This window comes from Ctenopharyngodon idella, chromosome 7, assembly GCF_019924925.1.
Source record: "Ctenopharyngodon idella isolate HZGC_01 chromosome 7, HZGC01, whole genome shotgun sequence".
Taxonomy (NCBI): domain Eukaryota; kingdom Metazoa; phylum Chordata; class Actinopteri; order Cypriniformes; family Xenocyprididae; genus Ctenopharyngodon; species Ctenopharyngodon idella.
In genome coordinates, this window is record NC_067226.1 from 44,548,801 (window position 1) to 44,564,714 (window position 15,914).

The 15,914-nt window shown below is 37.8% G+C and overlaps 1 protein-coding gene and 1 long non-coding RNA gene across 4 annotated transcripts; both read left to right on the top strand.

Moving 5' to 3' along the window:
- Window positions 1-1,788: 1,788 nt before the first annotated feature.
- On the top strand, window positions 1,789-15,552 carry zgc:153993 (uncharacterized protein LOC767645 homolog). 2 transcript variants are annotated; one of them, XM_051901695.1, is made up of 7 exons: window positions 1,789-2,172; window positions 5,084-5,132; window positions 5,230-5,391; window positions 8,353-8,485; window positions 10,033-10,209; window positions 10,604-10,708; window positions 14,784-15,552. In XM_051901695.1, the coding sequence occupies exons 1-7, from the start codon at window positions 2,106-2,108 to the stop codon at window positions 14,880-14,882; spliced, it is 792 nt and encodes a 263-aa protein (XP_051757655.1). In that variant the 5' UTR covers window positions 1,789-2,105; the 3' UTR covers window positions 14,883-15,552. The 2 variants fall into 2 exon arrangements, with proteins under 2 accessions (XP_051757655.1, XP_051757656.1); XM_051901696.1 differs by lacking the exon at window positions 10,033-10,209 and having other exon boundaries at window positions 1,800-2,172.
- Window positions 8,492-10,024, top strand: LOC127516810 (uncharacterized). Of its 2 annotated transcripts, none has more exons than XR_007931092.1 (4): window positions 8,492-9,163; window positions 9,218-9,379; window positions 9,434-9,703; window positions 9,758-10,024. It is a non-coding gene; the product is annotated as an uncharacterized LOC127516810 (long non-coding RNA). The 2 variants fall into 2 exon arrangements; XR_007931091.1 differs by having other exon boundaries at window positions 9,434-9,595; window positions 9,650-10,024.
- Window positions 15,553-15,914: the final 362 nt, after the last annotated feature.

The window sequence follows — 15,914 nt, forward strand, 5'->3', positions numbered from 1 at the left end:
TTTTATCTCTAAATGAAGAGCGAAAAATAACTTTGATGCGAGTGTATCGAGTGCAATCATCTGCTGTTTCTCCGAGCGCCCGTGTTTCGTTCCTAAATGAATCAGTGTTTTTGAGTGAATTGTTTGAATGAATGTCAATGAAAAAGCGCAACAATGTGATTTGCAGAAAGAGTCTGAAATATCCCCAGCACTAAGCCTAAAGTATACAGTTTTGACATGTACTCTACTTGCATCAAAACGGAAGTATAAGTGGGCTTAATGTACAGACAGTCTTCCTGGAACACGGACAATTGGAGTAATAAAAACAGTGAAAGGTCTCATGTTGCACTGTAATAAGTCTATAAAATAAAAATCAATATCAATAAAACATATTAGGAAATAATATACGAGATATAACACCGAATGCATTTTAAATAAGCATATATAGTCGCTTTTCATTCTCTTTTGTCTACCAGACAGAGCCAGCCCATCTTCCGTGAATTGTTCGAGGGCACTATGAACATTTTCATGGTGTATTTCAGTGTAATCACTTTCAAGTTTGGGAGTCAAAAAAGTAGATGCAGACATCTGACATTTACAGGTCACTACAGTGTCTGCACTAAACCCATATTTTACATGATTGCCATATAACTAGACTAGAATAAGGACATATTAAATGTTACAAATAAAAAACATGAGATATATATAATTGCATGTGGCAAAGTGATGCTCACTGAAAAACAGCATGTACAAGTTGTGGGAAGGGTGGATTTTTTTCCTTCAGCAGTATCGTCTTTCTTTTGTGTGGTAATCTAGCGGTTAGACACACCTATCCAGGCCTCTACTTTAAGCTGAGTGCATTGGCTAATTCTGCGGCCTATCTGCTAATGAATCTAGTCTAGTGGGCTGGGTTGGTTTTGTTCAAAAAGGAGCTGGAAGTTTATTATATGAGAGCGCTGGTCTTGAAGAAATTGTCATGACAGTAAGGTGACTACTGTCTCACTTTTTGTAATGTAAGTGGGAACTGGCTCTTACAAATAAACACATGCAATTTGGCAACATTACATGTGTATATTTTTGTAATCAACCAAAACAGTCTTCTCTATCCCCTTGCTCAGATTGCTAAATGCTATATTTTAGGAAACTGGTGCTAATGCTCGCCGTAACCCTGGTTCCCAGTCTGATAGCGACATCTTGTGGTGAACACTATACGTTACAGTCTATAGACTAATGGCAGATCGCATATTAAAAACAATCGCTGTGTTTTAGAAGAGGTATTTAGAAGAGTATTATAATACAGCATTTATATGTAGGCCTAATATTTACCTATAAAGATGAATCTCAAACCAAATATAAATAAATACTCACTTCTTGTGTTAACCTATGCATAAAAAAATGCAATACAAAGCACACTATTTATACATTTTTAACATATCCTACTCTTATTCACATTCCCTTCCATAATTGTATAGAATATTTTTCATATACAAATTTTGTGTAGTATATTGTGTGCACGTTATTTGTCTTGTAGGCTATGTGTATATTGTCTTATAATTTATCTTTGTAATTTTATTATCTTTATTTCGATTTTGATTCTGTGTACTGAAGCTTCAACAAGACATTCCATATCATTCTAATTCTAATAAAATTACACTAGGCCTTTTTATTTTCTGTGGGCTTGTTCTGTACTATATTCTAAACCGAGAAAATACAACTTACAAAATGACAAATTACCAGCTTGGTGTGTAGCACAATTAATACAACGGGAAGATGAATGTTTGTGGTTTATTTTTGGCACAACGAATCAGCTCTTGTTAGCGCAGCTCGCGCCTGCCGCATCCATTTCCGCATTATTTCCTCAGCTTTTTTTTTTTTTTAAAGCGACTTTATGGATTGGTGGAACTCTTCTTAAAAACACTCGACTACTTTTTAACTTGTATATCATGTTTTATCATTCTAATGGTGCTCCTGAAGAAGACATATAACCACAAGCGTCGATAACGTGACTAGATTATGTTGTGTTTTGTTGGAAACTGTGAATTTAGCGGATTCAGATATTGTTAGGCTGGTCCGGCTAGTTAGCAAGCTATCACTTGAGCCGGGCGGTGTTTGCGCTGAATAAAACCATGGCAGATGCCAACAATGGAGAGAGGACAGACGAAAACGAGTTGAAGGGGGCAACAGGTGGTGAAGGTAAGATGAGGTACAACTTTTAAACGAATTAGAGTGACTTCTGTGAACTAGCCAACCATTTCCAGTCTTTGCGCTCGACGTGACGTCACATTGCCCTTCGACAGTGACTTAAGACTCTCCTTTCATATGAAAATCATCATACTAAACTGAACGAATATTACGTTGATTATATATTGGAGATTTTCAGTTAAATGGGTTTATTGTATTTCGTGTTTAGCGTTATAATCCTCGTCTAACGTTTCGTTTCAATTATTATGGAACTTCTTTTTTTATTTTATTTTTATTACCAGTGAGATTATGAGCAGCAAACAGACAATTATCGCTTGTATATCAAAATATAAAACAATTTGTTTTATGGACCTTCCTCTGATGTCATACTGAATTGTCTGACGTATGTCGGGGCGTGTTGGGGTTTTTCTGGCCTGTCAAAAATAGCGGTGACTCGAATGTTTTCAGTCTACTTACTTTTGAATTTGTTCAGTGACTCTCCTTTTTTTTTTTTTTTTTTTTTTTTTACACCATTAAGCATGTAGATGGCGACAAACAAGCAATCTCATTTTGTGTTTTGAATCAATCTTTGGGGGTTGTGTATACACATTCCTGCCTATAACACATTCCTGGAGCCTCCCCAACACTGCGTGTTTTCCAAGTCTCCTAACACACCTGATTCAGGTCATCCGCTTATTAGTCGAGAGACTCCAAGACCTGAAATGAGTGTGTCAGACAAAGGAGACATGCAAAAATGTGCAGTGCTGGGGAGGCTCCGGGAATGTATTTGGGAACCCCTGGTCTACTACCAATAGTAAAAGAATCAGAATGAACTGTTAAGTAATTAACTATTTACAAAAATATATATTTTTATGGTTCTTTTATTTATTTTTTGGTTCTCAACCTGGGGCCTCAGCAAACATCCAAGATTACTTAGATGCTTTACACAAATACAAGACAAAACAAGCATTAAACTAATCTAAAACTACTCAAAATCATGATATTTCTCATTTTAATCCACCTCCAAACAATTTTTTTTTCTATTAAAAAAAAAAACAAAAAAAAACCAACAGGATTTCCACTGTCTAGAAAAAAAGCCTAAAAATAAAAACTTTATTGGGCACTTTATTTAAAAAACATATCTAGCTATGTTAAGCTTTAAAATATTTTATCTGGTAGAAACGGAATAAAAAGTATTTTTAAAAAGTCGTCCGTAATCCTTATCCATTAAATCATGAATGACTGGAAATGTCACCTTTGAATGTTGTTGTGGACTTTTTGGTGTCAAAAAGGTTGAGAACCACTGGTCTGATATGTTCTTGTCTCGTCGCATTAGTTATGAATTACATAAATTATGTAAATGATAGCCTATATTTTCAATTTAAAAATCGTGTGTTTTGCATCACTGGATATTTCTGCCAGTTGTTTAACATTTCTGTTGTAAAACAGTTCTCAAATATTAAATGTTTATCTTGCCTCACACTCTTTCACCGTTAAAACTGAAGCGTCACATTGGAATTCATGGTCGGCAAGACCACTCCGAACGCGTGTTAGAAATCAGTAATGTTGAGAGAACATTGTGCTTGGTACGTTTTTCATCTTCAATCCAAACTTGGGTCTTCAGCAGACAAAGTTTAAATCCCGTCTGGCCAGAGCGCTTCCCATAATGTTTATGCATTAGATCAGTACAGTAGGTAGTCTTTTGCGGCTGTTCGAACGACCACATGAGCGTTTACACTACGAAAGCAATCCGGTCAAATGCGTTTTCGACTACCTCTGGAAGTGGTTGAAAGTGAACTAGTTCAAAACGTTTTAGACCCCGTTTAGACCTGTATTTAACGTCATCTACTTGTGATCCGATCGACCAAAAGGTGTAAACAGGGCCTAAGAAATTCTAGAAAGACTGTTGAGGCATCATAAGCATTCTACCCACAAAGCAGATCTTATCAAATATTCATGAAAAGGTGGCATTCCTTCACTTGGTCCAACCAATCAAATGCTCCTTCACATCTCATACTCGAATGCTATTCTCGAATGCTATAGAACGCATGCTTGAATGTTTTTAGACCAGGGCGTAGTCTCAACATTAAAGGTGAATGATGCAACATAACGCCAGCAGGGGTCACTCATACTTCATTATATAAATATTAAACAATTACTTTTGCTAAAATACTCAATACATGGAACTGCAGTGGCGCAGCAGTACTAATGTAAGGAGGTCACAGGTGTATGTTTGTAGAGTAATTTACAACAGCTTCGAACGCGGCTCAACCAATCAGAATCAAGGACCTGAACGATTGGATTTATAATGGGTCTTTAGACATGAAACTATAAAAATACATCTAACAATACAGTAATATACTGTAGTTGAATCTATAGTGCAGTACTATAGTAAATTGGTGGAAGACTGGTCATATTTTGGGGTCTGTGGCATCTAAGATTGAAAACCCCTATTTTAAACTACTAATCGTTCAATTCCTTTGCAAACAAAATACCCACTACAACAAATTCACATTCATACACTAATGACATCAAGAAAAAGGGCCAGTATGCCCTTAAAACAAGGCTATTCTTTGAAATGAAAATGTTTACTTTAAAGCTATTTGAGATGAGATTAAACCAAACTTTAACCAAGGAGTTGACTAGAAGACAGGAAAACAGAAATGAGAATAAATATTTCGGTACTTTGGCTACACCACAAATCTTCTCAGAAACCTGTGGCATGACCTGTCACATAAACCAGCCAGTATCAAAACAGGAAGTTGGGAGGTCAGTGTTTACCACATTTATAATACCCTCTCACCCCATTATCACGCCCAGGTATACAAAGATTGCTTCCTGTACTTTGACCTTGTTTCCTATTTAAAATGCTCCAGTGTTAACTCACATGAACTCAATTTAATATTTTTCCCCTTATTTGCAGATGTCATGGATGATGTAATCCTTGAGCAGGGTGCTGTTCTGCTAAGAGGGTAAACTCATGTAATCCTCGATTTTATATAGGCCATCTGCTGTATATGTTTTATACTCATGAATTTGTGTGAATGAATGCATCTCTCTTACACGAAGGTATATTATCGAACGAGTTACTGTAGAGGATCCATCCATGCATGTGAGCCATGTAGATCTGGGAGGAAGTCCTCAGGATGGAGATGATCCTCAAATCAAAGAGGTTGTAGGTCAACTTTTGAAGATAGCCGATGACCTTAACAAGAATGCTGAACTTCAACAGTATGTTTTTAATTTTGTTTCAGCTCATTTGCCTTTTTTGTGAATATAAGGGTTTTGTGATGGGAGACAAGAACACAACTTCAGTGTCTAATCCAGTGGTTCTCAAACTTTTTGACTTGAAAGCCCCCTCTTTTCCAGCAAAATATCCAAAAGCCTGTAATATAAGCTATAACAGTGGTTCTTAATTCCAGTCCTGGCTAATATAACCAAATGATCTTTATTGTCATTGAACATTGCAACAGACATTTATTATGCGGTTTATCTTCCGACCTGTAATTATGACAAAGCGTTTTTTTTTTTTTTTAAAGCTTATTTTTTAGAAACTTGTTTCAGTATATGGAATTAAACACAGATATATTTTTGATTCCAGAGTTTTCAAGAACTTTGTTCTTTACTAAAACAACAGCTGTTGATATTTCTTTTAAAGTGATAGTTCACACTAAAATGAAAATGAAGTCATAAATTACTCACACTGGTGTTGTTCCAATAGCGCCTTCTTTCTTTTATGGACCACAAAAGCATAATAAAAAAAAAAAAATGAAATTTAACGAAAATTCTGACCTTGGCATTGGTCTTCAGTGCACGGCTACATGACGTGCGCATTCGTAAGACTCTCTTTTAGCACCGCAGCTCACTCCATCTCGCCCAGAAAAGCACACAAGTTGTAAGAAATCAAGATTAACAAAATCGCGACATGAAATACAATGTCTAGAAATCCCAAAAAAGTATCCGTGTACTTTCTTTACTGAGTTAAATGTCTCCCAACCGGAACTCCGTTTGTCTGATGAGTCAGAATTACAGTTGACAGTTGTTCATTCTCATGCATCAATGTGAACACGATAACTTCATATCGTATACCTTCAGAACACTTGCTATATATCCACTTTATTCCTACACTCCATGATGCTTTGCGTGAATTATGGGTGTAGCTTCCATTAAAGGGGACCTATAATGCCCCTTTTACAAGATGTAATATAAGTCTCTGGTGTCCCCAGAATGTGTCTGTGAAGTTTCAGCTCAAAATACTCCACAGAACTTTTATTATAGCTTGTCAAATTTGACCCTATTTGGGTGTGAGCAAAAACATGCTGTCCCTTTAAATGCAAATGAACTGCTGCAGCTGGACGCTTTCCAGGGAGGAGGGTGGAGCTTTAAGAGCTTGTGCTTCGGTTGCTCAACAACAACAAAGCTGGAGAATCTCACGCAGCAAAAATGAGGATTGTCAGTAACAGTGTTCAGCCTTAAATTGTTCAAACCGGAGTCGGACACTGATGGAGAGACTCAGGAAGAAGTTACAACTTTTAGAATGGCTAATGGATAAATTTATGTAGTTGCTGTGGAGTTGATTCAACTCATCGACTAGCATGTGCCGTCATGTTAATCTTTTGTACAAATCCAGCGTTGAATTGACCCTCGTTTGTGAAGCAGTCCGGTGTAAAATGACGGCATGGCAACAACACTCTACTACAACAACTCTTCCTCTTCTCTAAAGCAGCCCAACATGGCCTCGCCCCCTTGGTTGCGTGTTCCCGAGGGCGGTGTTTATGTAAATTTTAGGGTTTGTGATGTCACTAACCTGGGAAAAAGCTTGTTATAGTCCCTACCAGCCATTTGTTGTAGTCCTTTAAAAAGTGATTTCTGTCAAAGAAAATATCTCCCTTTGCATTGAACTTTGAGCATCGTAACTTTGCAGATGTTGTTTATGCTCAGACAGCAACATTACACACTAACTAAAGTTAAAAAAGTGAAATCAACTGGGTACAATGAGGAGACGTTATTTTACTTATCCTTCAACCATCAAACATTAAAAGGACATTTAAAAGTTTAAAAGGATCAACAAGGTACTTTCAACAGACCATGAATAACCCAAAAGTGCGATTCTTTCCACAGCAATAACGGATGGGTTAAATATCACTTTAGTAATATATATCTGTATTATGTAACATACGTTGCCTTAATCAAAAATGTTCATTAACTTCAGCATTGCGTGATGGAGGAGAAAAACGAGATTCTTTGTGCTTTCCAGTGAATTTTTTTTAATGGGATATAGCATAAATCAGGAGAACAGACCACAAATGTGCAGTATATGTTGTCTTTTTTCATACTATTACAGCGGAATGCAAAGGGAAAAAAGAAAATGATCATGAGGAAAAGAATACTGCGACTGAAAAGAGCCCTTGTCATAGATATTCTTGTTATAACATGTTACGTTAAAATACCAAGCGTTAAGTTATTCTCCTGACGTCTGAAAATAAAACATGAAGGAACATGGACAGCTCATTCAGTCAAACTGACAGATAAGCTTTATTTGTTGGGCAACCTTATGATTTGAAATAATTTGTTTCAGTCTTTTTGAATGGAAGTTCCCCAAACCGGAAGTGCCACCCATGATTCAAAACGCAGTAAGCTCGTCAGGAATAAGATGGATAACACATGTCCCATGGGATCATTCTGTGATACTTTTGTTTATTTTTTAAAAAGCTTGATGCTAGTCCCTATTCACTGCTATTATATGAATGAGCACGAGCAGGACATTTTTAAAAAATTCTTCTCTTGTGGTCCATAAAAGAAACAAGGGCATACGGCATTAGAACAACACCAGGGTGAATAAATGATGACTTAATTTTCATTTTAGGGTGAACTATCCCTTAAAAAATACTTAGTTTATGCCTTTTTTTTTTTTATTTTGATTATTTTAAAATGACTATAATTTTGATCATTTTAAGTCGTCCTGTGGGCCCCGAACCCCTGGTTGAGAACCACTTGTCTAATTCAATTATAATGACTACCTATAATATTATTAGTAATTTTTCTCTTAAAAGAGATCATTCTCTTTGTTCCACCATTTACATTGAAAAAACAGGTACTTGTCCATACAGATGCTATTTTATTCAAAAATTTGTGGTTGTAGAGTTTGGGAACCCCATAACATACAGTACACTTTTTTTCTCCCTCTCACAGTCTCATCAGCACTGTTCAAGCAAACTGTGCTCAGGACGTCTTCATGACGGTGGCCAGGAGCATCTTTGAGGATGGCATCAACTGGGGACGCGTGGTGGCTCTGTTTCACCTCGCGTATAGGCTCATTTACCAGGTAAAACTGTCATTTCGCCTTTTATTTCAAAACAGCATTGTAGTACTCATGCTTAAATCAATGATTAAACTTTCAGTCATTTTAAATGATAATGTGAATTCTTCAATCAATGTGTCAGTGGCATTGCATTATTAATTAAGATAAGGAAATTAAAATAAAAAACCTCCATCACTGCAAAGATTTATTAAAGGGTTAGTTCACCCAAAAATGAAACCCATAAGATGTTCCGAACCCATAAGTTATCGTTCATCTTCGAAACACAAATGAAGATATTTTTATTGAATCTGAGAGATTTCTGTCCCTCCATTGAAAGTTTCTTCACCCAAAACTCTGTGAGTTCAAAATGTTCATAAAGAGATCGTAAAATAAATCTATTTGATTTGAACTATTTAATCCAAAGCCTTCTAAAGAGACACGATCACTTTATATGAACAGATTTCATTTAGGCTTTTATTCACATATAAACATTGATCAGTGGATGTATACAGAGCCCTTAAATAGGGTAAACAGAAGCTCAACTGGATTTTTTTTTGACGGCAGCAAATTTGCAGTTCCCCAAGAACCAATGAGGTTCATTCTCACACGTCACGGCAGCAAATTTGAAGTTCCCCAAAAACCAATGAGGTTCATTCTCGCGCGTCACGGCAGCAAATTTGCAGTTCCCCAAGAACCAATGAGGTTCATTCTCGCATGTCACGGCAGCAAATTTGCAGTTCCCCAAGAACCAATGAGGTTCATTCTCGCGCGTCACGGCAGCAAATTTGCAGTTCCCCAAGAACCAATGAGGTTCATTCTCGCACGTCATGGCAGCAAATTTGCAGTTCCCCAAGAACCAATGAGGTTCATTCTCGCACGTCATGGCAGCAAATTTGCAGTTCCCCAAGAACCAATGAGGTTAATTCTCGCACGTCATGGCAGTAAATTTGCAGTTCCCCAAGAACCAATGAGGTTCATTCTCGCACGTCACGGCAGCAAATTTGAAGTTTCCCAAGAACCAATGAGGTTCATTCTCGCGCGTCACGGCAGCAAATTTGAAGTTCCCCAAGAACCAATGAGGTTCATTCTCGCGCGTCACGGCAGCAAATTTGCAGTTCCCCAAGAACCAATGAGGTTCATTCTCACACGTCATGGCAGCAAATTTGCAGTTCCCCAAGAACCAATGAGGTTCATTCTCGCACGTCATGGCAGCAAATTTGCAGTTCCCCAAGAACCAATGAGGTTCATTCTCGCACGTCATGGCAGTAAATTTGCAGTTCCCCAAGAACCAATGAGGTTCATTCTCGCACGTCACGGCAGCAAATTTGAAGTTTCCCAAGAACCAATGAGGTTCATTCTCGCGCGTCACGGCAGCAAATTTGAAGTTCCCCAAGAACCAATGAGGTTTGTTTTCGCGCATTTTCAAGCATTTTGTTTTCAAGCATTTTGAGCTTCCGTTTACCATATTTGAGTGCTCTATGTATGTTCGTTGATCAGTGTTTATATAATAAAATTATCTTTTATATAAATAATAGAAGATAATTAAATCTGTTCATCATTGTGGCGGGCAGGTCAGGGCCGAGAACCGTAAGAGCAGTGTGAGGCCGATGGTGCGAATGTTAATAAGCACTGCCTGCACGGCGTACCGGTCTCAAATTTCTCACAGAGGAGTTTGGAAGGATAAAAAGAGGAGCGACGACAGTGAAGGACGAGAGAGGACCAGTGTTGAACTTTACCAATGTTATGAGGTATGTTGATATGGGAAGAAGGTCATTAACACTCGTTCCACCGTCCTCGCTACGCTCTCACGGCTCTCGGCCCCGTTCTGCCTACCTCAATCATATAAAGTGATCGTGTCTCTTCAGAAGACTTGGATTAGACCGCTTGAGTCATATGGGTTTATTTTTCTATCGTCAGCATTTTGAGTGAATAGACTTTCAATGGAGGGACAGAAATCTTTCAGATTTCCTTAAAAATATCTTTGTGTTTCAAAAATGAACAAAAGTCGTATGGGTGTGGAACGACATGAGAGTGAGTAATTGATGACAGAATTTACATTTTTTGGCGAACTAACCCTTTAAGGATGCGTATTTTTTTGGATAATACAGATGTATAAAACATGATTACTTTTCATTCCTCTAGGCTCTGACTCAGAACCACTTTGAAATTATCAAGAGGATCATTAGCTGGGTTTTACAGTTTATCAAGGAAAACATTTCTGCCTGGATCAGACAGCAAGGAGGATGGGTAAGTTGCTGTTTTTGTGTGTGTTGTCTGGCCACCCATGTGGAGCCACACAGGTTGAGCCAGACATGGGCCACCACACACAGAGACACGCACCCACTCGAGCCAGGAAGTACATGAGCACAAACCCAGACACATCCTGTCTAGGAATACCCAGACACACAAACCCACTGACCCAGAATGGCATGCGGCTAGGTAGCAGTGATCTGATTCTTACACCTCTTTATCTGGAAAATATATATCAAGAATGTCTAATTTTGCATCTCATCTCTTGATGTTATCATACATCAGTAAGATGCGGTTTGCATGTGCGCTGCAGAGCCTCCACTGGGCTGGCTGCATTTCCCGGGGCCACTCAAGTTTAATAGCACACATATGATCATAAAGGCAGCAGAATGTGGGGTGCTGGGTTTAGACTTCAAACACTCGGGCGTCATGGAGCATACTGTGGCCCTGAGAACTGCCATATACTGAACATGTGACAGTATTTACAGTGCACTAAGCAGCATGAGTCTGAAGAATGCAAACCCAGGGAGGGAGGAGATGTGACGCTTGTATGCTTGACCCTCATTTTCGGGGATTTGAGGAGGATCAGGCACCTGCTGTTTATAGTATTTTAGAGACCGCAGGGGAATGTGCCACCAATCTTACAATTCAATCAGTGTAGTAACATGTCTATTTAATAACTGACATTATTTTTTTTACTGTATAGCCAATGGAGAACTGGCCCCCTGGTTTCTCCCAAGGTTTTTTTTTTTTTTTTGCCACAATTGCTTTTGGCTTGCACACTAGGGAATTTACCCCTGGCAGTGATACACATTACCAAATATTAATTAGGCTTGTCACTACACCAAATTGCTATAAATTGAACCAAGCCTTATAGATTTTATAATCCTCAATATCACCACATGACAAATTATTTGATCACAGGTTTTCTTTTAAATCTGTGCACGATTCAAAAACTGCGCTGATTGTGACACGCTAAAATATATAGATTGAAATGTGTACATGTATTTAAATGGAATGAAAGAGATAGAATGGACTGCATGGACAAAAAATAATTGTTACTAAAAGGTTAGTGTAACAGAATAGTTAAAGGTGAAGTATGTTAAAATACATTATCTTAACCAAGTTTATTGTTCATTGACTACTATGAGTATGCCATTCGTGGGTTTTTCTCCCCCAAAAGTGTAAAAATTGAGTCTCCCAGGTACCATCAAAACCGCACAGATCTGTCAATCACTTTTCAGTCTTAACCAATAGCGAGAGTTTGGGGCGTGGCTACTGTAGCCAGGCGGAGCCAGAGGGTGTTTGACGTGTTACATGGGACAAGACATTCAGTTTTGGTTACAGGAATGCAAGCCAAAATTTGCTGCCTTTAGACCATCAAAGACTGAACAGGTCATGAACGCGTCAAAGCGGACGGTGCATTGCGATGCCACACACTATAATGGACACAATACCATCATGCACCCATTCAGAAAGACAAATGTTCCAGTTTATAATGTTTACTTTGTCTCCAGTGTTGACAGACTCAAACAGTTGTGGCGTGTAATGTTAAAAATACGCCGGTGCAGATACTTTGAATGGATTTATTATAAGCGAGACTCTCACATTCGTTCTAGACAATGTTCTTCTACTCAGTTGCTTACTCATGACCATAGACCGTAAAAAAATATGGACGAAGCACCTCCACTCTCTTTCATCGTAGAAAAGTGAAGCCACCAATATCCCAACGTGTATGGTGTAAAATAAACAGTTATGGAAATGTAGAAATCAAAGCTCCAATCTCATCCTGAAAATCCAGAAAAAAGTCAGTTGGTGCCTCAGTGACTTTTTCGCTCAGAGAAGCTGTCAATCATGACGTACCACCCCCGTTTTTATAGCATCAAATAACTAACTAAAACCAAACTTATTTTAAAAAATGAACACTTGATCTTGAATCAGCATGATAAAAATGACCTAAATTGACAGAAACCATCTTTGGAAAAAAATTATTTGGAGTGTAATTTAATTGTTTAATTTGTCTCACGTCCCATTAAATTACATGGAGATGGTGGGGTTTATGACCTATACTGGGACCAACCACCTGGGGGCGATCAAGGCGCTTTGGCTTCACTTTTTAGGACTTGTGTGGCACGCTTGCTCATGACACATAGCAACACAGCTAAAAGTATTCCTAATTAGGGCTGGAGTGAACGATTATTTGCTCAGTCGTTTAGTCTAGCGATTAGACATTTCGATTTATCGAAAAATAACAATTCATAGCTGCTTGAATATGTTCTGATGTCACAACAACATTCTAACTAACTGGTTGCTAAACGGTTGCTTCAACCAAAGCGACGGTATCAAACATGGCGGTGTCCATAAAACTGTGAAGTTTCACCACAATTGACAGCACATAATTAAATAAATGAGTCCAATCGAGGCGTGAGTTCATCCATTAAATATTTTAAATAACCAACAACAAAGTTAAATGCTTTGTGACCGGTTGCAGAGAATACGTTTGAGCTGTGCGCCTTGCACCCACGGCAGCTCATAAAACCAGAATGCTGTATGAACTCAGCCGTATTAAGCACAAAATATGAGACTGACAACTGTATTCTAGTGCTGTGTAAAACTTCACTATAATAATCCAAATACTTGCACTGCTGTCTTGTCGTTTTGAGTTAGGAGAGCCCCGGGATGTTTCTTTTTCAGATGCTCCTGGATAGAAGTGCTGCTGCATGCCATTTTAGTTTTACAGAGCGTGCAGAGCACCATTTTATTCGGTCTCTGCTTGAAAAATAACGGCTGATTTTTATCATTCCCGGGAGAATGTAAACAGCACGACGAATCGACGCACTCCATGCTAATCGGCTAATTTGCATAATCAGATTAATGGATTATATCGAAGTGGCGTTCCAGCCCTAATCCTAATATGTTGGACCTTTTATTGAAAGTAGCACACTTTTACCTGTTGAGACATGCTTTCACAAGCACCCGTAAGAGCTGTGTTTGTGATGTTTGAGTTGAGGGAGGCGCAAAAGTGGCGTTTGCATAATATGTCGTATTTTTGTAATTCTGCTAAGTGCCACTAGTGTCACAGAAACTACATACTTCACCTTTAAATTCCTTACAATTCCCATCCCTTAATAAGTCATTATTCACTGAAAATCGTTCCATCACATGTCACTCTCTGATCTCATTAGCACTTTGATATCCATGCAAAAAATTCATTTTTGATGGATGTCATTAAAAGGATTAGTTCACTTTAAAATGAAAATTAGCCCAAGCTTTACTCACCCTCAAGCCATCCGAGGTGTATATGACTTTCTTCTTTCTGATGAACACAATCAGAGTCATATTAATAAATATCCTGACGCATCTAAGCTTTATAATGGCAGTGAGCAGGATCAACGAGTATGAGCTGAAGAAAGTGCCTCCATCCACATCCATCCATCATAAACATAATCCACACAGCTCCGGGGGGATAATAAAGGCCTTCTGAAGTGAAGCAATGCATTTGTGTAAGAAAAATATCCATATTTAACAAGTTATAAAGTAAAATATCTAGCTTCCACCATACCGCTTCCATATTCAACTTACGAAAAAAGCGTACGTTTTTCGTAAGTTGAATATGGAAGGTGTAGGACATAGTGTAAACGATCTGAACTGCGAGATGCGTTACACTTTCTTCGTACGTTGAATACGGAAGACGATCTTATAAGCTAGATATTTTACTTTATAACTTGTTAAATATGGATATTTTTCTTACACAAATGCATCGCTTGGCTTCAGAAGGCCTTTATTATCCCCTCGGAGCCAGTGTGAAATACATTTATGATGGATGGATGCAGTTTCTTCAGCTCATACTCGTTGATCCCGCTCACTGCCATTATAAAGCTTGGATGCGTCAGGATATTTATTTATATAACTCAGATTGTGTTCATCAGAAAGAAGAAAGTCATATACACCTAGGATGGCTTGAGGGTGAGTAAAGCTTGGGCTAATTTTCATTTTAAAGTGAACTAATCATTTAAAGGTCTTGTGTTCATATGCAGTGTGTATCTAATGCTTTCTCTGCCCTATGTTGCAGGAGGGCATTTTCCGCAGCGTGTCGAGGTGGCGCACCGTGTCTTGCATCGCTGCGGTGGCGTTCATTGTAGCTGCTGTTTACTGGAGAAGAACTCGCTAAGATAAAAGTGAAAGTCACGTGCCAGATTCTTAATTCCCACAAATGTGGAAACTCGTATCAAAAGCAATATAATATCTAAGTGGTGCAATCAAGTGGACCAATCACGGCTCATACAGACCAATCATGTTTCATGTAGCCTTAAAGACTTAAACAGAAACAGCCACTGCAAAAGACACTGTAGCTTTTTATTTTGATTTCTTTATTTTTTATTCCCGGTCTACTGTTGTTCTGTCTATTGTTTCTATTTCAGTTGAGTCAAGGAACATCTTTGGCCTTGGTTTATTTATTCAAAGGGATGTGTTGCTATGTTCAAAGGTTTCCACTGCACTTTTTCTCCACCAGTGCCTTTTTACTCTTTGTAATAGTTTTTCTGGCTCAGGTATCAACTTTTTGATGTGCCACAAAGCATACCAGCCCTACCTCAAATCAGCTACATATGAGACCAACTGTTTACCAACTGTTTTTATTTGTAATTATATCATTAGGAATACAGGGACAGGGCTGTAAAACAGGTAGATAGATAAAATGTTTTACGCTAAACCTTAACAAAAGTTTAAAATTCATTTTAAGTGATATAAATGACTGAAAGGTTTAGCATTTTATTGTTGAAATGCAGTGAATGTGGACAATTCTAGCACACTTTGAAATAAATATGACAATGAATTACTGAGATATGTCTATGTATATTTTTTTCATATAAATTAATGTGTATATTCCTGGCTGGAAATGCAATTTGTATTGTTTCTCTTAAAACATTTGTTTTTTTAACATATACCATGGTAACCCTAGTAGAAAAAAAACTATACCAAAATCTATTTAAAATACATTCATTTCATACTAAGTATACTTCAAATCCATTAACATATTATTGACATATCACAGATAATGTTACAAGTAAACTTTATTTGGAGTATTTCTTTATTGCACAATGCATATTTCTTAATATTATGCCTGAAAATTGTTTTAATATCACTATTAATAAGGATTGCATGATCTCTGTATAACATCAGTCTTTAAATGCAAGATATTTAA